Source organism: Poromitra crassiceps, assembly GCF_964638095.1.
Source record: "Poromitra crassiceps genome assembly, chromosome: 5".
Classification (NCBI taxonomy): Eukaryota; Metazoa; Chordata; class Actinopteri; order Beryciformes; family Melamphaidae; genus Poromitra; species Poromitra crassiceps.
In genome coordinates, this window is record NC_139642.1 from 56,738,730 (window position 1) to 56,760,538 (window position 21,809).

The 21,809-nt window shown below is 44.1% G+C and overlaps 1 protein-coding gene across 1 annotated transcript; it reads right to left on the reverse strand.

Annotated features, from left to right (window-relative positions):
* Positions 1 to 712: 712 nt before the first annotated feature.
* On the reverse strand, positions 713 to 18,528 carry LOC310776634 (uncharacterized protein; the record flags this gene model as incomplete). Its single annotated transcript, XM_083636808.1, has 7 exons — positions 713 to 778; positions 2,673 to 2,965; positions 4,948 to 6,112; positions 6,780 to 6,919; positions 13,801 to 14,989; positions 18,191 to 18,344; positions 18,518 to 18,528. The coding sequence occupies 7 exons, from the start codon at positions 18,526 to 18,528 to the stop codon at positions 713 to 715; spliced, it is 3,018 nt and encodes a 1,005-aa protein (XP_083492934.1).
* Positions 18,529 to 21,809: the final 3,281 nt, after the last annotated feature.

Consider the following 21,809-nt stretch of genomic DNA (forward strand, 5'->3'; position numbering starts at 1 on the left):
AATTAAAAGAGATAATTGAGAATGAAAAAAGTCTGTGTGTGCGGTCCTCCTTTAACTTGACAAGTGTTCCAACTTCCAAGGCTACCGGCACCATCCAATCACAATGGACAGCTCTTTATATTGACCATTCTGATGGCATGAGAGCTGTCAATCATTATCTTTCAGACAGAGAGGGGCTGACACCCCCTACAGGCTTAATCAGTGTACTTACAGTGGGTTTTGAATAATAATGTGTTCCTGTTTCAAAATAGACTGTTCAGGCAATGTAAAGGGACTAGTATGGGTGCTAGTTTTGCCCCCGAGTAGGCTTGCCTCTACTGAGGACTTTGGAAGTCTGAATGTCTTTAACTCTGCAATGAATCACTTCAGAGACAACATTAAGATGTATTGCATATTTATTATTTTCCTCCTTTAGTATTTGACTGATTTTTACAATTATCTGAATAACACTAATAGAAACATAACATTGTCTGTGGAACACTCCTTCCTAGACCTGACCATCTATAAAGGAGATGACAATAAATTACATACACTTTTCAGAAAGCCTATTGATCACAATTCTCTGTTGCACTATGGGTCTTTCTTTGCATTCTCACCACCTCAAAAATAATATCCCATATGGCCAATTTCAAAGATTGAGAAGGATCTGCAATCTGGACTCTGATTTTAAAACACAGGCTCAACACGTGACCAAATGCTTTGTTGACAGATCTTATAAGACCATTGCATTGTCTCCACAGCTCAGACCAAGGCAGCCTCCATCAGACGTCATGACCTCCTACAACAGTCGAACAGAGAAAAGATACATCAGGTCTACTTTTGTCACACGTAGCAAACAGGCTCAAAATATCCAATTGGGATACCCTTAGGAGTGACCCCTCCCCCCTTAAGGAGATTTTCCAATCTCCCCCTGCTTTCTGTTACAAGCACAGACTCACAGTTATCTTCCAGAAAGGAAGGCCACTGGCTCAAGAGACCTATAGGGACATTCACGTGCATACAAACCACCACCTGTAATCACTGCCCTAACATCATACAACAGAAGGAATTTGTAGATTTGAAGACTAAAGACATACACAAAAACAAACACTTTAATTGTAATTCCACTTATCGCCTCACTAGCCCTTGTGAATGTTTTTATATAGGGCGCACTAAGAGGCGTTTGAAAGATAAGAGTGGCAAAACACAAATATACCATAAGAACGAACAATAATGATGATCCCATGGCACGCCATTTCCATAATGGCAATAGCCTGCTGAAAGTGGAAGGTGTTGAGCTTGTGGAGCAGTCGATCAGAGGTGGTGACAGTCTCAATTAATTATTACAAACTTACTGGATTTTCAAATTCAATGTTTGTGTGTACCCTGGCCTCAATGAAGAAATGGATTTTAGTCATTTTTTGTAATTAGTTACTTTCAATTTGTTACTACCGGTTGTCATTTTCTAGTCTGTGGCTTCTGTGGTTCATCATCAAATGGCCTATTGTGATTTATTGTGATTTATTGTGAATATGCCTATGTAATCTTGTACACCTGGCATTGGCTATTTGTCTATATGGAAATCACTGCATTCCTCTCGTGATGTACTCTTTCCAATCACACCGACGAAGAGCGTGCATGGTCGAAACTGGTCAGCGTTCTTGTATTTTGGACTTTTAAAGACTTTGATATGCCCTGAATTGAATATTAATAGCATTTTAACTTTATTCCTGGCTGTGTGAAAGTGCCTGAAGGCTTTCAGTTTGTTTCAAATTGATATTTATCTTCGTATCCACCTTGAGGCTACAAAGCAAGTATTCGGTAATTCTCTTCTTGTTCCATGGTTATGCTCTGGCGTGTACTTTCATGTGTGTCTTCAAGTTCTTTTTAAAACTAAAACGTTTACTACAGATTGCGCAATTAAATGGTTTCTCCCCTGTGTGGACTACCATGTGGTTCTTCATGTCTGTACTACTAACAAAACCTCTACCACAGACTGAACAATTAAATGGTTTCTCGCCTGTGTGGACTATCATGTGTCTTTTCAAGTGTCCATTTTCACTAAACCTTCTACCACAGACTGAGCAATTATAAGGTTTATCTCCTGTGTGGACTCTCATGTGTGAGCTCAAGTTAGTATAACTTTTACCACAGACTGAGCAAATAAATGGTTTCTCTCCTGTGTGGACTATCATGTGGATCTTCAAGGTTTTTTTATGACCAAATCTTTTACCACAGTCTGAGCAACTAAATGGTTTCCCTCCTGTGTGGACCGTCATGTGTTTCTTCAAGGCTTCTTTGTCACCAAAACATTTTCCACAGTCTGAGCAACTAAATGGTTTCTCCCCTGTGTGGATTCTCATGTGTATCTTCAAGTATCCTTTGTGACCAAAAGGTTTAGCACAAACTGAGCAATTGAACAGTTTCTCCCCTGTGTGAGTTATCATGTGTGACGTTAATGCTCCACTCTGACTGAATATTTTACCACAAACTGAGCAACTAAATGGTTTCTCGCCTGTGTGGACTCTCATGTGTTGCTTCAAGTTTCCTTTATCACCAAATCTTTTACCGCAGTCTGAGCAACTAAATGGTTTTTCTCCTGTGTGGCTTATCAAATGTCTCTTCAAGCTTCCTTCATGACGAAAACGTTTACCACAGTCTGAGCACCTAAATGGTTTCTCACCAGTATGTACTCTCATGTGTTGCTGCAGATGCCCCTTGCGCTCAAATGTTTTACCACAGTCTGAGCAACTAAAAAGTAAGTTCCTGGCTGGTTCTGATACTCCACAGTCCTCTCCATCAGCTTCTATTTTAATCTGTTCAGTGGAGCTGCTGCCTAGAGGCTCTGCCTCTCTGTTCTCCTCAGTTTGGCTTTGATGAAGCTGTGAGGACTGAGGTTTCTCTTCATCATCTTCACTCTTCACATGAGCAGGAGTGAATGGGAACTCAGTGATATTGGCCAGCTGCTGGAGGTCTGGAGGTATGGCTGAAATACAGATATACAGACATTAATGAAATCGTTCATCCAAAAACGACAAACTAGTCATTTGCTACTCCCATGCAAGTGACTTGGATATGATGCTAGAGCATGTCAACATAATTTCATAAAAATCAATGTGGTCAATAATCTGATAAACCTTTTGAATTTGTAGTGCCCACAAGTGGTAATTGGTAAAGCTCAAAATACAGTACAGCCCCAAAATAGGGGCTGGTTTCCATCAGAGTACATTGATGGTCAATTTGCATCCTTTGATCTTCTGAATAGGAAATTCGGGTTGCCCCAGACACACATAGATGGCACTTTTACACTCAAGGGCCATTTGGGGCTATCCAGTTTCTAGGATAGGGCTGTTGGAATGAATTTCAAGATTTGAATATAATTCCATTTTAATAAATATTAATAAAATCTGATTATAATTTTTTTTATATGGCGAATCTCGACACAGTCAGTCTTGACACTTGACAGTCACAGTCTTGACAGTCTTGTGCGCTGTAGAGACAGAGCACACAGACACACACACACACACACACACACACAGACCTGCTAAATGTTAGGTGCATGGTGCGACCAATGAAAATGTTTAGTCATACTGGGCAGATTTTAGGGCGCATAGTCAAGCCAAGTCGCACTCTGGAGCCCTGCAATGTTTTCTTTATTAAACATCATTGGTGGACTATTTGTGATAAACCTAACGTTATTTTGAATATTCTAGACATTCCTTTCAGAAATTTATTTGAGTGGTTGGACTGCCCTCTAATGGACAGAACGGTACATAACACCAACATCCATCCATGATAGACATTAGGCTTAAGCTTATATCAGGTACAGAGAAATACGCTAAATTTGACCATTAACACATTCAGTGCCACAGCGCTTCAGTAAAATTGTCTGGAGCCTGTGCCAGATTCACTTCCATTCAGTTGAAAACAGCTATAGAATTTTTTCTATTATGGCTATATTAACGGGGCTGGACTTTAATGAAACATTGAACACTCCTGCTTCTTCCAAAGAAGAAATTTTGTTTCTAGACAGTTCCATTATGAAATTACAGCCTCTCAAAAAAGTGCACTTTCAAGGGTTTTCTGTCGTTTTTTTTTACTTTCCAAGATATGGCCCCTTTTATGAATACCTTTTGCACTCTAATTTCGAGCACATTCACTGACTCTGGCTGGTGTTTTCTGATGTGGTGGCGTGTGGTGTGGTTTCTGTGAAGCCTGTGTGCCACACACCCCTCTCCCCCCCCCCCCCCCCTCCCCCCCCCCTCCCCCCTCCCCCCCCTCCCCTCTCCACCTCTGAGCTGCGGGCTCCTCCCACACGCACAGAGTTTGTTTTCTCGTTTTTGCCCCGGACAGATCCCAGCGCCCATCAAGAAGGAAATGATGCGCGCTGGCAAACGCGACTGAACGAAAAGGCTTGGCCGTTCGGCTTCGGATGCTGGCTTTCTAGGAAATCGTGTGGAGATAGATAGAAGCATAAGAGCTCAGTTGTGAGCGCGGATGCAGCCGAGCCCACTGTCCGCTGTAGACAGAGCAATATATACGGGCGGCTCTGGCAGAAAGCATGCATCGGTTTCCACTTTCTCCGCTGTCTCCTGTACAAAGTAAAGGATCTGAGGTGGGTGGAGCAGCTCCTGTGACGATGTTTAAGGTGGCGCCGTGTGATCCCTTGAAGGGATTCATGCTCACTGGCTAGGTACGACCTTAAACAGCAGAATTATGGAATAATATGAATTATGATTTTAGGACGTCCACAGACGTCCTTGGCACTCCTCGTTACTTTTTTTTAGGACGTCCACAGACGTCCTTGGCACTGAATGTGTTAAACATTTATTAAAGATTAGAATAAACATCGAATATTAAAATAATGAAGCACTGAAAATTGAATTGGATTATAGAGGAAGATTGACAGCCCTAGTCTACGACAGCTCAAACTTTTTAGAAACATGAGAGTAAACTCAAAAGACTGACCTGCAGGGTTGGCGATGGGAACCCCTTGCAGCTGGTGCATCTGCAGTGCTGAGCCACTGAGTGTGTTGAGATTGATGGTCTGGAGGCCTGGAATCTGCACTGTGTTGACAGCCACCCCTCCAGCTGCGGTAGCTCCCCAAGCCTGGCCCAGCTGGGGAAGAGACTGCATTGGGGCCAGTGTGATCTGCGCTCCTGCCGGGCTCTGGAGCTGGATGGTCTGCCAGCTCACCTGGCCGTTTGGGCCGAGAGTGCGCAGGAGGATGGGGCCCGTGTTTGGTATAACTTGGAGGTTTTGAACGCCATTCCGGTTGAGTGTTGGAGCAGCAAATGTCTGACCGCCTGCGGACGAGACAGTACTGGATTGGACGGTCTGGAGGGGTGTTCTGCCTTGGATAAGATGCTGGGGCTGGATAAGGATCTGCTGCGGCTGTTGCCCATCTCTGTAGTCTGGCTGTATCGGGACACCCAAAGCAGCTGTATTCTGCTGAAATGTCCCCATCACAGCTCCATTGCTGCTCTGCGTCTGAGTCATCCCGCCCGTTCCAGCACTGACTGGCAACAAAGTGATGTTTCCGTTAAGGGACACAGGCATGTTAGTCAGGAACTGGGGCTGGTTTTGCAACACACTAATATTACCTAAACCTAGATTCTGTATGGGGATGGTTTCCTGTATGAGACTGGGCATAGTTCTGTTTCCTGCTCTGCCGGCTGTGGTTATGTTGTGCTGGCTGTTAGGAGAGGACACCATCTGAAACTGCTGCCCAGCTCCAGCAGCAGATGCAGCAGGACTCTGCTGGGCATGGGTGACCTGCAGCTGCTGACCCTGCAATGTTGGAGCCTGGGCGACTACAAACTGTTGTGGCTGCTGCTGCTGTCCCCGACTGCCTGCAGCAGCTCTCGTTGGCGACAGCACCTGTCTGCTCTTGCCTGTGTCTCTTCCTGTCATCACCACTGAGGGGTCTGTGGGGATGGTGTTGGGGTCTGAGGATGCTTGGATGCTGACAACTTGCCAGCCATTGGCAGTGGAGGTCAAAACACCTTGGTTCAGGTCCAGCTGGTTTGGTTGTTGTTGGTCAGACTCGGCAGGTGAATCATTCTCTCCTGGGGTGTCGATTTGACTGCATGTGGCTGCCAATGAGGCAGGAGGAGACGGCTGCTGACAGTCCTGGGACAAGAATAAATGAAATGGACAAATTAAAGAATGGGAGAAAGGGGAAATTGCAAAATTATTTACATTTAAAACAGATGTGGATGTTAACACACAGAAAAAGCAGCCACTGCTCCTGGCCTGCCCCCTGGAGGAAAGGACAAGCCTGGATGGGTAAAATGCAGAGGACATATTTCACCGGCCACCGTCAGCATGAGTGTGTGTTGTGGCCGCATGCATGTGTTGTAGTGTTCGTGTGACAATAAAAAGACGGGCTTCCGTCTGAAATCGTGTTAACAGATGTGGACGTTTGGTTACTTTTCTCTGACTCCATCATCTCGCTGTTTCTCTGTGTGTTTTATTGACAGTGTGTGAGAGCGAGCTGGGAGCACCTGCGCGCCCCGCCTTCTCGTGAGATACGCACATACCGCACAAACATCAGGCTGAGTAGATGGAATATTAACTTTATCACAAGTCAATCCAACAAAACACATTTCTGATGCACCATGTTTTGAATACTAAGTGGTATCAGACCAAAAGCAATGTGGTAGGGCCAAGTATGATATCTTGAGCAACTGTTACAGTAAAGGGGGGTTAAGAGATGCCCAATGGTTGATGCTGTGTCTGTGACTGAAAGCTTTCTGTCTCATCATTAACTAGCTATTGGTGCTTTGGTGCCACTTACCTCTGTCACACTTTGTCCAGGGGGCATATTGGATGTTGTTGCTGTTGTCAACTGGGTGTGATTCGCTGTTGGGGGATGGTGTCTTTGTTTTTTCCATGTCTTTGGCATTTTGGATGGAGTAAACTCTCTTCTCCGTTTTTCTTTGGTTGGTGTGGTTGTTGCAGTTTGGTGACTTGCGCCTGGTTCTGGACTGATTTCTTCAGACAGTTTCCATTCTTTGAGTATTAATAATGAGTCCTCTATTTTCTGAATTAGCCTGAAGCACTTAGCGCAAATACGATATGATTTGTTGTCCTGGGGCTGCAATGGTAGACCAACTGCCTCCAGACGCTGAAATATGCTTTTCGTGTCGGGTCCTCCTGGTTCGTAAATTTTCTTTGTGTTACACAAAATGCCTTTTAGCCGACAGTTCTCTTTGCAGAGACGGCAAAAATCGTTCACTTCTGTAGAAAACGATGTCAACTGGGCTTCAGCGGATTCAGCCATAGTAGCTGGTCAAGAAGTTACTGTTTTGTTTTAATCCTTTGTGAACAGCAATGGCGTCACCTGTTTTGTTACACTGATTGACTGAAGGAGTTTGTCTGTCAAGGCAAGTCCCGCCCACTGAAACCCCTTTGGCATAGGCTGGAGACCAGACTGAGCTGCAGAACGAAACCAAATGATGTATTGTTTGTCAGAGATTCAAACGTGAAAAGGGTGACAGATACCAGGGCAGACACAAAACCAATCAAAATCATTCACTATTTTGGGACAAAATAGGTGACTGTCACCTAAAGGTCACCACCAGTTTCCATCCCTGGTTTGTTATTCTTTTGTCACTGTATTCATTGTTAATAAATTAGTTCAGAGATTTTAGTCATTTTTTGTAACTAGTTACTTTCAATTTGTTACTACCTGTTGTCATTTTCTAGTCTGTGGCTTCTGTGGTTCATCATCAAATGGCCTATTGATTGTGAATATGCCTATGTAATCTTGTCCACTAATTGGCTATTTGTCTATATGGAAATCACGTGTGAGTTCACGTGATCAGATCAGTATGGTTTACCAGGCTATGAAGCCTCAATACAACCTGAAAACAATACAGATATGCGACACAACGGTGACAACCTATTCTACGTCGACCACTGAGCTATTGAAGTCGACTCGTTTCAGCCCTTGTTGCTATAGTTTCGTAGCTGGATCATTTAGGCTAATTTGTGCTGAATGTAGTCGTCTATCGCTAAAGAACCACAGTACTGCCACAGCCATGTCCTTGTCCCTAGTCGAAAATTCAGATTTCGCCCAGGCTGAACGCTTTGTTCTGTCTACGTCCCTGCTTGTAGTTGCTCATAACAAAACATGTGTTTGAGTAATGTGAAAGTAACATTTAAATGTCACCAACCTGCTCTGTGTAACTGCACTTGATCGATCTCTTTTGAACGAGAAGCTTCCTCCTCGTACTCTGCTATCGTTCTTTCAAACAGCTCATATCTCTTCGCAGTTAGCCGCTGCTTCATCAACGCTCTCAGCTTTTGGACTTTTTCACAAGAACTGTGCCCCCCTCCTGCAATATTTACTGACAAACTGTCCTTCAAAAGCTCTAACAACGTTAGCTTCACAGCTAAACCATTCCTGAGTGGAGAGAGGGGAGCTTCTTCTTGCTCTCAAAGCTAGAGCCTCGGCTCAAGTTTAGGCTATATCCGTGATAATATCATCCATCCATACAGTCTTATGTTGGGCAAAGAAAGGGAACAATTGGTAAACAGGCCTCCGGTCAATAATCTATTTGCTCGATTTGCACACAACAGCCACCATCTTCTGCCGTTCCGCGACGTAATGGACGTAACAAAGGGTTGCCAGATGTCGCGAGAGAAACAAGGCCAAAAGAAGAGACTTTCAGCACAATGACCACAAGAGGGACCATAGCTCTCTTAAACTGGGTGGGTGTCCGTACCGCGTGATTTCTAACCCCACATAGGATAAGCAATAACCACGCCCTGTGGCGCTGGGATTGGCCAGGAGCATTGAAGCTTGGGACTAAAGCACCTGGGGTTTTTCATCTTTTAAAATAAAGATGTTTAAAAAACTATTGCTTGTCACATTTTCAGTGCTGTACCTTTTCTCTGGGTAAGAATTGAGCTTGAAATTAACGATATGATACATTATATTATATGAGCTATGAACGTGAACACAACACCGTTTATATTATTGCATGTTTTTGTAGATTGTGTACATTGTGTAGATTACAATTATTATACTTATTATTATTATTACTATGCTAAGGAAGGTAGGTGACCATAATTAATTTCAATGTCCGTTCTCAAGAGCTATTCAGTTGGTTCATGAAATCGCTGGGCTGCATGCCCTCCAGTGTTGCTCCTGGCTTATCCCGGTGCCACAGGGCGTGGTTATTGCTTATCCTATGTGGGGGTCAGTACCAGAGGTGCCCAATTCTTTAAGGGCCAAAAATCTATCTGGATGGAGGGCTGTGGGCCAAAAATAAATGTTTATGTTATGTGAAATTGCATGACATTAAAATGAATTATAATTTCTAGACAATTCACATTCTAAATCTAAAATAAATTATCAAAATAACTTTTATTAGTTAAATTGATAGTTGATTGTATAAAAAGCTTTAACATTTTCAAAGGGAAAGACACCTTTATGACAAAGTGCATCTCAAGGTGTGTAGCCCTATGCATAGAAGCCATTCTCATTCAGATATCTTGAGGTGAGGGGTCATGGGACCCCTTTGAAAATGGCCATGCCAATTTTTTTCCCTCGCCAAAATTTACCCTACCTTTGGACCGTTATTTACCCCCCTTCCCGACATGGTTGGAACCAATCGTCTCGATTCCTTACGCTAGCTTTAAAAATAAGCCCGCCACAGCCTCCGAAAGACGGTAATATCAGCCACGGTTTTATTTTTATTTTTTCGATCAGAGGTGGTGACAGTCTCAATGAATTATTACAAACTTACTGGATTTTCAAATTCAATGTTTGTGTGTACCCTGGCCTCAATGAAGAAATAGATTTTAGATTTTTTTTGTAACTAGTTACTTTCAATTTGTTACATGTTGTCATTTTCTAGTCTGTGGCTTCTGTGGTTCATCATCAAATGGCCTATTGTGATTTATTGTGAATATGCCTATGTAATCTTGTCCACCTGGCCACTAATTGGCTATTTGTCTATATGGAAATCACTGCATTCCTCTCGTGATGTGCTCTGTTTCCAATCACACTGACGAAGACCGTGCATGGTCGAAACTGGTCAGCGTTCTTGTATTTTGGACTTTTAAAGACTTTGATATGCCCTGAATTATATTAATGACATTTTAACTTTATTCCTGGCTCTGTGTGAACAGGGTATATGCAGCAATCCTGAAGTTAAATTCAAGACTTTTTCAAGACCCTTCCAATAAATTTCAAGACCCCATCGCCACTTCGAGCTGTAACCGATTACATCAACGACACACTTTCAACTAACACAATTACTATACATTTTGAGTTTGAGATTGCAAAACTAAACTGTCTTAGTTTGCCATAACTTCTATGCACTTTATCAATACAACATAATTCAGATAGGCTGGGAAGGAATAAAGCTCAAGAGAATAAATTGTGTGACTAACCCAAAGGCAAGGTTTATTTAAACTTGAAAAAAAAAGTATATTTATAACAGTAACATGCTCGCTCACTCACTCACTCGCACATGCACACAACAGTGTTTCCCTGAGGATTTGGAGAGATCATGGTGGATAGACCCTGGACCCTTTTGAAAGAAAATGTACATTTTAAAGTAAGATGCATCAATCTGGTGCACTCTGAGAGCAAAATGAAGAGGTTGAATTGAAATTAATATATGTGGCAGTCAAACTCTATTGTGGCGTGAGAAACACTGATCAACTGTCACTGATACAATGCTACAATTCCTCAGAAAGAGACCTGTGGCGTCATAGTTTCAATGTTGATGCCCCCCCCCCACACACACACAGCAATACGTTTTGATAACGACATGCTGGCCTACACAGGACGTTATTTGCTCAGTCAAGTAAGTTAAAGTTAGATAGCGCAAAGATAGCTGGTGCTAATTAGCGTTAGCCATGTTAGCCTATGAAAGTGTTTAGCTGACATTAATCCTGCTGCGGGTGGAAATGGTCTGTGTCCGATCCGATGTATGATGACGCAAGACAACGTTTTAACCATTGCTAGTATAGTTTTAACGTAGCCTACCTTGAATTTGGCAAATAATAAGGATGGCGTTCCCGCATGTTTAATCCTCCCTGACCATCTGTGCTTTTACCCAAAATACTCCCACAATATTATTTGTATTTTTTGACGGAGGAAAAGTTCTGGGGGTTCTCGGGTTCTTCTCGTTCAGCAGCCATTATCACGTTGAATTGCAACAATAGCCTACGCACGGTTGTAAACACTTGATGACTTCTTGGCAATCAGTCAGTGATGACCACTCACAGCTACACTGATTGCTCGTGTAGCCGGGGGAGGGGCCGCGTAAATACACTCTGTCAAGGGACCCGGGCACTTTCTCTCAAGCCGATACTGTGGGGAGCGGTGGGGAGGCGGAGAATGACTTGATAAACAAAACATGTGCACTGTTGTGAGGACCAAAATAAATTAATTCACGTAAACTTGTATCAAAATCTTTGGACATATTCAAAAAATAACACATTTTAAAGGGTCTTGAATTTGAAATTTACTTAAGACTTTTCTGAAAAAAGTATTGAAATTCAATACTTTTCAAGGGTCTTGATTTTCCCTAAATTGAATTCCCAACTTTCAAGACTTTTCAAGAGCCCGCGGATACCCTGGTGAAAGTGCCTGAAGGCTTTCCGTTTGTTTCAAATTGATATTTAACTTCGTATCCATCTGGAGGCTACAAAGCAAGTATTCGGTAATTCTCTTCTTGTTCCATGGTTATGCTCTGGCGTGTACTTTCATGTGTCTCTTCGCGTCCTTTTTAAAACCAAAACGTTTACTACAGATTGAGCAATTAAATGGTTTCTCTCCTGTGTGGACTACCATGTGGTTCTTCACGTCTGTGCTATTAACAAAACCTCTACAGCAGACTATACAATTAAATGGTTTCTTGCCTGTGTGGACTATCATGTGTGTTTTCAAGTGTCCATTTTGACTAAACCTTCTACCACAGACTGTACAATTAAATGGTTTCTTGCCTGTGTGGACTATCATGTGTCTTCTCAAGTTTCCATTTCCACTAAACCTTCTACCACAGACTGAGCAAATATAAAGTTTATCTCCTGTGTGGACTATCATGTGTGAGCTCAAGTTACTATAACTTTTACCACAGACTGAGCAAATAAATGGTTTCTCTCCTGTGTGGACTATCATGTGTTTCTTCAAGGTTTTTTTATGACCAAATCTTTTACCACAGTCTGAGCAACTAAATGGTTTCTCCCCTGTGTGGATTCTCATGTGTATCTTCAAGTATCCTTTGTGACCAAAAGGTTTAGCACAAACTGAGCAATTGAACAGTTTCTCCCCTGTGTGAGTTATCATGTGTGACGTTAATGCTCCACTCTGACTGAATATTTTACCACAAACTGAGCAACTAAATGGTTTCTCGCCTGTGTGGACTCTCATGTGTTTCTTCAAGTTTCCTTTATCACCAAATCTTTTACCGCAGTCTGAGCAACTAAATGGTTTTTCTCCTGTGTGGCTTATCAAATGTCTCTTCAAGTTTCCTTCATGACGAAAATGTTTACCACAGTCTGAGCACCTAAATGGTTTCTCACCAGTATGTACTCTCATGTGTTGCTGCAGATGCCCCTTGCGCTCAAATGTTTTACCACATTCTGAGCAACTAAAAAGTAAGTTCCTGGCTGGTTCTGATACTCCACAGTCCTCTCCTTCAGCTTCTATTTTAATCTGTTCAGTGGAGCTGCTGCCTAGAGGCTCTGCCTCTCTGTTCTCCTCAGTTTGGCTTTGATGAAGCTGTGAGGACTGAGGTTTCTCTTCATCATCTTCACTCTTCACATGGGCAGGAGTGAATGGGAACTCAGTGATATTGGCCAGCTGCTGGAGGTCTGGAGGTATGGCTGAAATACAGATATACAGACATTAATGAAATCGTTCATCCAAAAACGACAAACTAGTCATTTGCTACTCCCATGCAAGTGACTTGGATATGATGCTAGAGCATGTCAACATAATTTCATAAAAATCTATGTGGTCAATAATCGGATAAACCTTTTGAATTTGTAGTGCCCACAAGTGGTAATTGGTAAAGCTCAAAATACAGTACAGCCCCAAAATAGGGGCTGGTTTCCATCAGAGTACATTGATGGTCAATTTGCATCCTTTGATCTTCTGAATAGGAAATTTGGGTTGCCCCAGACACACATAGATGGCACTTTTACACTCAAGGGCCATTTGGGGCTATCCAGTTTCTAGGATAGGGCTGTTGGAATGAATTTCAAGGTTTGAATATAATTCCATTTTAATAAATATTAATAAAATCTGATTATAATTTTTTTATATGGCGAATCTCGACACAGTCACAGTCTTGTGCGCTGTGGAGACAGAGCACACAGACACACACACAGACCTGCTAAATGTTAGGTGCATGGTGCGACCAATGAAAATGTTTAGTCATACTGGGCAGATTTTAGGGCGCATAGTCAAGCCAAGTCACACTCTGGAGCCCTGCAATGTTTTCTTTATTAAACATCATTGGTGGACTATTTGTGATAAACATAATGTTATTTTGAATATTCTAGACATTCCTTTCAGAAATTTATTTGAGTGGTTGGACTGCCCTCTAATGGACAGAACGGTACATAACACCAACATCCATCCATGATAGACATTAGGCTTAAGCTTATATCAGGTACAGAGAAATACGCTAAATTTGACCATTAAACATTTATTAAAGATTAGAATAAACATCGAATATTAAAATAATGAAGCACTGAAAATTGAATTGGATTATAGAGGAAGATTGACAGCCCTAGTCTACGACAGCTCAAACTTTTTAGAAACATGAGAGTAAACTCAAAAGACTGACCTGCAGGGTTGGCGATGGGAACCCCTTGCAGCTGGTGCATCTGCAGTGCTGAGCCACTGAGTGTGTTGAGATTGATGGTCTGGAGGCCTGGAATCTGCACTGTGTTGACAGCCACCCCTCCAGCTGCGGTAGCTCCCCGAGCCTGGCCCAGCTGGGGAAGAGACTGCATTGGGGCCAGCGTGATCTGCGCTCCTGCCGGGCTCTGGAGCTGGATGGTCTGCCAGCTCACCTGGCCATTTGGGCCGAGAGTGCGCAGGATGGGGCCCGTGTTTGGTATAACTTGGAGGTTTTGAATGCCATTCCGGTTGAGTGTTGGAGCAGCAAATACCTGACCGCCTGCGGACGAGACAGTACTGGATTGGACGGTCTGGAGGGGTGTTCCGCCTTGGATAAGATGCTGGGGCTGGATAAGGATCTGCTGCGGTTGTTGCCCATCTCTGTAGTCTGGCTGTATCGGGACACCCAAAGCAGCTGTATTCTGCTGAAATGTCCCCATCACAGCTCCATTGCTGCTCTGCGTCTGAGTCATCCCGCCCGTTCCAGCACTGACTGGCAACAAAGTGATGTTTCCGTTAAGGGACACAGGCATGTTAGTCAGGAACTGGGGCTGGTTTTGCAAAACACTAATATTACCTAAACCTAGATTCTGTATGGGGATGGTTTCCTGTATGAGACTGGGCGTAGTTATGTTTCCTGCTCTGCCGGCTGTGGTTATGTTGTGCTGGCTGTTAGGAGAGGACACCATCTGAAACTGCTGCCCAGCTCCAGCAGCAGATGCAGCAGGACTCTGCTGGGCATGGGTGACCTGCAGCTGCTGACCCTGCAATGTTGGAGCCTGGGCGACTACAAACTGTTGTGGCTGCTGCTGTCCCCGACTGCCTGCAGCAGCTCTCGTTGGTGACAGCACCTGTCTGCTCTTGCCTGTGTCTCCTCCTGTCATCACCACTGAGGGGTCTGTGGGGATGGTGTTAGCATCTGAGGAGTCTGTGGGGACGGTGTCGGGGTCTGAGGATGCTTGGATGCTGACAACTTGCCAGCCATTGGCAGTGGAGGTCAAAACACCTTGATTCAGGTCCAGCTGGTTTGGTTGTTGTTGGTCTGACTCGGCAGGTGAATCATTCTCTGCTGGGGTGTCGATTCGACTGCATGCGGCTGCTAATGAGGCAGGAGGAGACGGCTGCTGACAGTCCTGGGACAAGAAAAAATGAAATTGACAAAGAAAAGAATGGGAAAAGGGGGAAATTGCAAAATGATTTACATGTAAAACAGATGTGGATGTAAAAAAGAATAATCAGTGACTGTCAGCATGCTCACTTGATGAGGCCTTCTATGGCTTTGGTCATAAACACCACTTTGTGTACTTAAGAAAATACATCAAATCAAACTAGAAGATTGTGCTTGCTGTCCTCGCCATGCACCGCCTGCCTTGCAAGGTCCCTGCCCATGCAGCTAGGGGGGACTAAGTAGTTATGGGCGGGCCTATGTGAGTAGAAGTGGGAGGAGCCAAGGAATCCAGGGGCGGAAGAATTTCAATTGTAGACGCTACAGTTAAAAAGTTATGGCCCAAAACGTGAAGAGGGCTGTTATAGCGCCACCACCAGGTCAATAGGAGTATTTTTTTTTGATTATTAGAGCAATGAGTAAACATGGGGCGAGCCAAGGAAATCTGTGAAAAAATAATTTTGATTGTAGAAGCTACGGTCCTAAAGTTATGGACCAAAATGTAAGGATGGCTGTTATAGCGCCAGCGTCAGGTCAATCGGTGTAATTTTTTAGGCCAGAGTAGAAGAGTACTCTATGAACATATAGACCCAATTTGGGAAGTCGCTGTTATGGCTTGTGAGCTACAGGTACTTGATGTTGCTACAGCGCCCCCTAGAGGCGAAATTACACAACATTTTTTTCTCTCAGCTCAGAGTATATCCGGCCACACCTGTACCAAGTTTGGTTAGCATCGGATGTTGTGTTCCAGAGTTATGGCATTTTTTGTGAAATAGACCCCACCCACAGAACTTTGGAAGTCGATTATATCCGCAACGGTGTGTCCCTCTGTGCATCTCCCTACCAAGTTTGGTAGTTTTTGGGCATATGATTTGTGAGATACCGCTAATTAAATGCAAGATTTTTTGAAACCCCATTCAAGTGAATGGGAAAAAAATTGGCGCTTAATCGCGAATAGCGCCCAAACCGCTTGACCAAACCCTTAGCAAAGTCATAGCATACATGTCCTCAATGAGCCGCTCATTTTGAGGTCTGGCACGTCTATGTGGTGCGGTGTGGAGTTTTTACGCGCCAAACTTTGTGGCAGATATAATGATAAGTATGTCGGACTTTAAGAGTGTGCCTTGCTTTTCAGCAAGCACAATAATAAATGCCCATCCCCATCACATGGGGGGATGGGGACTAGCCTGGGTAAACCCAGCCTCCACGTGAACTTTATGTGCTATCAGTCACGAAGTAGTTTCTTTTTTATTCAATATTGTCCGTGGCGTTTTCCTCGGAGAAAACACTCTATCCCGCTTTGAGTCTTGTTGGCGTTCCTACCTCTTGTTCTGAGCTTGATTCTTCGCTCCGATTCCATTTCTGGAGAGTACTCAATGTTTCCTCTGCTCTTGTAATGAAATTGGAACAAGTTTGGCAAATCCGACAGGATTTGCTATCCCGTTGGTGCAGTTTCACACCAACCCTCTCCAGGCGTAGAAATACCCCCTTCACGAGTGGTTTGCAGCTGCCCAACTTGCCTTTAGAACGAAGGTTTCTCTTACATAACCTGCAAAAATCGTTCACATTGGTGGTAGCCATCGCGTGTGTCTATTGTTAGCTCCTTTGCTAAAAATACAGGGCGCTTCGGCAATGTTGTGGTTGAATGAATGTGTAGTTGTCGCAGAGTGATGACGCCATCTGTTGCACTGCGCATGTGCTCTGTGTGCAAAGCTGGTTGGCGGATGGAGTAGCATGGTCTGGGCCATATCGTGCATTCCTTTATAACTGGGGACTGGTAATCTTACGACTTCAAAGGTCATGAGCTGGGCGGTGACGTCATCAGAGCTGGTATGTCCCATTCCAAACTCGTAGGAGTCTCAGCAGCCCCAACCTCAAAAATCCAAGATGGCTGCGCCGCGCAACAACAGTAGTAGTATAATCGTAGTAATGTTGTTTAGCACTTCTGTTTTGTTTGTGTCTCATTAAATCAGCTGTACACACAGCACTGCCTAACTTCTATCTGTGTGGACATGAGGCTGCAGTGTTTGTATGCGCAAATTGCCGCGAAATGCCATGTTGTCAATTTTATTGCTAACAATGGCTAACAATGGCTAGCCTGGCTAGCGACTGGATCTGACCAATGAACAGTGAACTTCCCAGCTCAAGTTTTCTGCAAATGGAACGCTAACAAAACATACGTTCTATGGTAGCTGGTGACCTGCACAGACAAAAATACTCATAACTCGCTGAAATCTTGACGGATTTACAAACGGTTTGGTTTATTACAAGCATATTCCGTTCCCGAGATACGACAAAAAAAAAAAAAAAACACTAAAAACACTATTTTTTTGATGGGCTCCAAATTACACCAAAATTAAACCGAAGCATCTATGCCATGAGAGGGATTCAGGCACAAAGTTTGATGCAGTTTCATCCATTTCCCTAGGAGTTATGATCATCTGATGTTGCCATACTAACCCAACAACAGATGCTCATAACTCCTAGTAGCTCCCTGTAGCAAGATGGCCGTCATGCGACGACGTCGCTCTCCATTGGCCGGCAGCGCGGGTAAGCTATCTAGCCTTTATATATATGTATGGTCTGGGCACCTTCCACCCCGCTTTTTGTCATGGGGGCGTAAACCCCGGACCCAGAATTAACACCGGATGGCAATGCGCCTAACAACGTCTTTGTTGCCGTTAGCTTGACGCGGTGATGTTATCTAAACTAGAGTCTGATCAAAACAAAGCTAGCGTTACATAAAACAAAACGTTTATGCAATATGGCATCTCCGCCACCACCGCCTGACACACCGGTCAAAACGGTGAAAGAGGATTCTGATACTTGGGTCAAATTGTCAAGTTAACGTGAAAGTTGACGAGCTAGAAACGCTGCCATCCGGTCTAGGGCGGGCTCTAGGCGGGAACCAGTAGGGTGACAAAATCAATTGTGGGCGGGAGCCAGGCTCTTTCTCGCCGAGAAGAGCCTGGTGACGCGAGGTTACGGATGGAGTGGTCTATCAAGGGAGGTACACCCGCCCCTCCCCGTCCGACTCTTCGTGACTGTGTGATAGCACATAGAGATCACGTGGAGGCTGGGTTTACCGTGACATGCTAACGTTACAGTGAACAAGCTGTGTTATTTTGTCACATTTCAGCCTGTCACTGCTGACAGTGTGTTAATTTACCTCTGTGGTACTGGTAGGAGATGCCGCCGGACACAGCTTCTTTTTCCGTCGCGTCTTTATTGGCGTGTGACGGTCCCGCGAGCATCCCTCGTCCTGTCCGTCTCCGTTAAGGTCCGACTGCCATTTCTTTAGAATCACTTGCGATTCTTCAACCCTGACAAGCAATCGAAAACATTTAGCACAAATCCTCCCAGAATAGAGACCGGGTCTACATGGGAGAATTACCCCAAGATCTAGGAAACGATCGCTTAATGTCCTCCCTTTGTTTAGTACGCCGAATAACTTTCTTGTGTTTGTGATGACCCCTTGAACAAACATCTTTTTTACATAGACGACATGTCCTCTCAATGTCGCCCGACATCGTGGTTTGCTTCGATCATTGCGATAACGAGTAGTTGGCAACGACCAACTCGTTAACGTTACAAAAAAGACGAAAACGGCCAACGAAAACAAACAGTCCTAGCCTAGCCACACTAGTAGCCGCCAGGCTAGCCCTAACCTGATATTCAGAGTTAATTGACAACTCGTCTGCGCACAACACTGTGGCGGGTCTGGAACCAGGCAACTAACGCTAACGCTAGTATAAAAATCTGGTTTTAAAGAAGCGGAGTTACAAACTCGGCGGATTCAAGTCAGTTCAAGTCCAGCAGGCAGGGCTAGCAAATATAAGGAGTTCCGGTTAGGTTTTTTAAAATAAAATAACTGTTCTGCACAATTCTAGAGCAGACAGAGCGCGATAGATAGATAGATAGATAGATAGATAGATAGATAGATAGATAGATAGATAGATAGATAGATAGATAGATAGCGAAAAATTCATTTTTATTTTCAGTGTGACTCAAGTTGGATCGTATCGTGCCCCTCCAAGCCGGCAGGAGGCGCGCGCTCTGCTATTTCCGCTTCACTCGACAAACACGAACCACGTTGACCCGGAAGTCATTCAGCGGCTCTATTTCCTGTCTGCACTGCTGTGCTTCTCGTCTGTTCGGCTGTTAGTTTTTGCGTGAGGAAGGCTAAAGTGCTGCCAGTGCAGCAGAAAAGGAGTAAAATGTTTGGTAGCAACGGGGCCGTGCAGCTGCTGAGGCTGTGTGTACAGGAGCGGATCAGCTGTGCTGCTGAAGACTTTCTGCTGCTGCTGGAAAAAGGAACAGAAACGTCTGAAATCCCGCCGGAGGAGCTGAGAGCGCTGCTCACAGAGCGGCTAACTGCGGCTTCGCAGGAGATTTGCGGGCTGTTTGAGAAAACCGTGGCGGAGTATGAAGACAAAGTTCAGCGGTCAGAGCAGGAGATCCGCCGCCAGAGGAAGCTGCTCCATGTCGTGAAGCTGCACAGAGCAGGTTAGTCCGTCCAGACTGTAGCCCCTTTCTGCTTTTATAGTCAGAGCGGCAGCCAAGTTACCATCATCTTTTTGGTAACTTTTCAAGTTACCATCAGCTCTTGTAATTTATTTATTTACTCTCTTTTTTTTCCACTGGGGTGGGGTTGGTGTGAAGCACTTTGTGATCATATCCGTTGTTATTGTTTGATGTATTGTCGTCGCATTGTGTTGTACTGTACTGTATTGTATCTTGTTTGTACTGTATTGTCTTGTCTTGTGCTGTGTTTTGTCTGACTGCTACAGATGCAGGACAACTTTCCGAAAGGACAAATAAATACTACTACTACTTATCATGTTACATTGTACAGTGATAATAGTGAGAACGGCCCATGAAAAGTCACAATGAAATGCTATTATGTGCAGTACAAACAAACAGAACCCACTTACTCCATTTTATATATGGTGTGTGTATTTCAGTCTTCCCTCCAGATGTCCAGCAGCTGTTGGTCTGTAAAGAAGAGCAGCAGGAGTGGAGCCCCAGTCTAGACCAGGAAGACTCAGAGCCCCCACACATTAAAGAGGAACAGGAGGAACTCTGGACCAGTCAGGAGGGAGAGCAACTTCAAGAGCCGGAGGAGGCTGATATCACCGAGTTCCCATTCAGTCCTGTTCCTGTGAAGAGTGAAGATGCTGAAGAGAAACCGCAGTCCTCACAGCTTCATCAAAGCCAAACTGAGAAGAACAGAAAGGCAGAGCCTCTAGCCAGCAGCTCAACTGAAGCCAGGAAGTTAGATCCAGCTAGTTATTTACAACCAACTAGTGCTGGCAAGACTTCACATTCTTCTGAAACTGAGACTGAAGACAGTGATGATTGGAAGGAGCCTCAGTCAGCTTCAGAGCCTGAACCTGACTTGGAAGACCTTGGAAGTCATGAAACATCTTCTATTGGGGAGAAATGCTTTAGTTGCTCAGATTGTGGTAAAAGATTTGACCGCAGGGGACATCTGCACCAACACATGAGAGTGCACACTGGTGAGAAACCATTTAGTTGCTCAGACTGTGATAAAACATTTGGCCGTAAATCATCCTTGGAGACACACATGAGAGTCCACACAGGGGAGAAACCATTTAGTTGCACAAACTGTGCCAAAAGTTTTAATGATGAAGGACACCTAAAGAGGCACATGCGAGTCCACACAGGAGAGAAACCGTTTAGTTGTTCAGACTGTGCTAAAAGTTTTGGTCATAAAGGAGATTTGAAGAGACACATGATAGTCCACACAGGGGAGAAACCATTTATGTGCTTAGACTGTGCCAAATGTTTTCGTCATAAAGAAACCTTGAAAACACATTTGAGAGTCCACACAGGAGAGAAGCCTTATAGTTGCAATGTATGTGGAAGAAGTTTTAGTCAGCGTTGTCAGGTCAAAAACCATAAGTGCTGTGTTGAGAGCAGCAGCAGGTGAAGCTGCAGAGCTGCTGGTTGAGCTGAACTGTTCACCAGTAACAGAACAATAAAAAACTAGAGACAGAGAAGGCTGGCTTGGCTGGTGGTTCGGAAGCCGCCCGGGTCTGGTGTCCAAAAATAATGTATTTTACCAGGATAATCTGTTGGACTTTGCTCCCTTCGCCTCTCTCTTGCAGACTCACACACACACAAATGTCATGGGGCGGTTGTAGCTCAGGAGGTAGAGCGGGTCGTCCACTAATCGCTTTGGATAAAAGAGGTCAGTGGTTCGATTCCCGGCTCCTCCAGTCTGCATGTGGAAGTGTCCTTGGGCAAGATAGTGAACCCCAAATTGCTCCCGCGGCATCTGTGTGTGAATGGGTGAATGTACCTACTGACTGTAAAGTGCTTTGGATAAAAGCGCTATATAAATGCAGGCCATGTCAGCTGAACTAGGTGGTCCAAGGGGAGTACCCAGAAAAATGAGTAATTGTGTGATTTCAATGACTAGAAGTTAGCCCAAGGAGAGAATGTACATAGCTTTTAATCTCTCCTGTTATCTCCCTATCTACATAGTATACATTATTTGTGCTGTTCAGCTGCATCGACAAGATGTTCTCTCAATTCAATTAAAAGGGGCTTTATTGGCATGGGAAACATGCTTACATTGCCAAAGCAAGTGTAATATCTGTCTGTCTGTCTCTCAAGTTTTTACTTTAACATGTTTTACTGTTCATTGACTGAATGGACTGTCATGACATGTACAAGGGGATCCCAAGCATAACTCCTGTAAGAAATAACCAAATGTTAACTAGTTATGTAATAAATATATATAAGGAAAATTACAGAAGAGA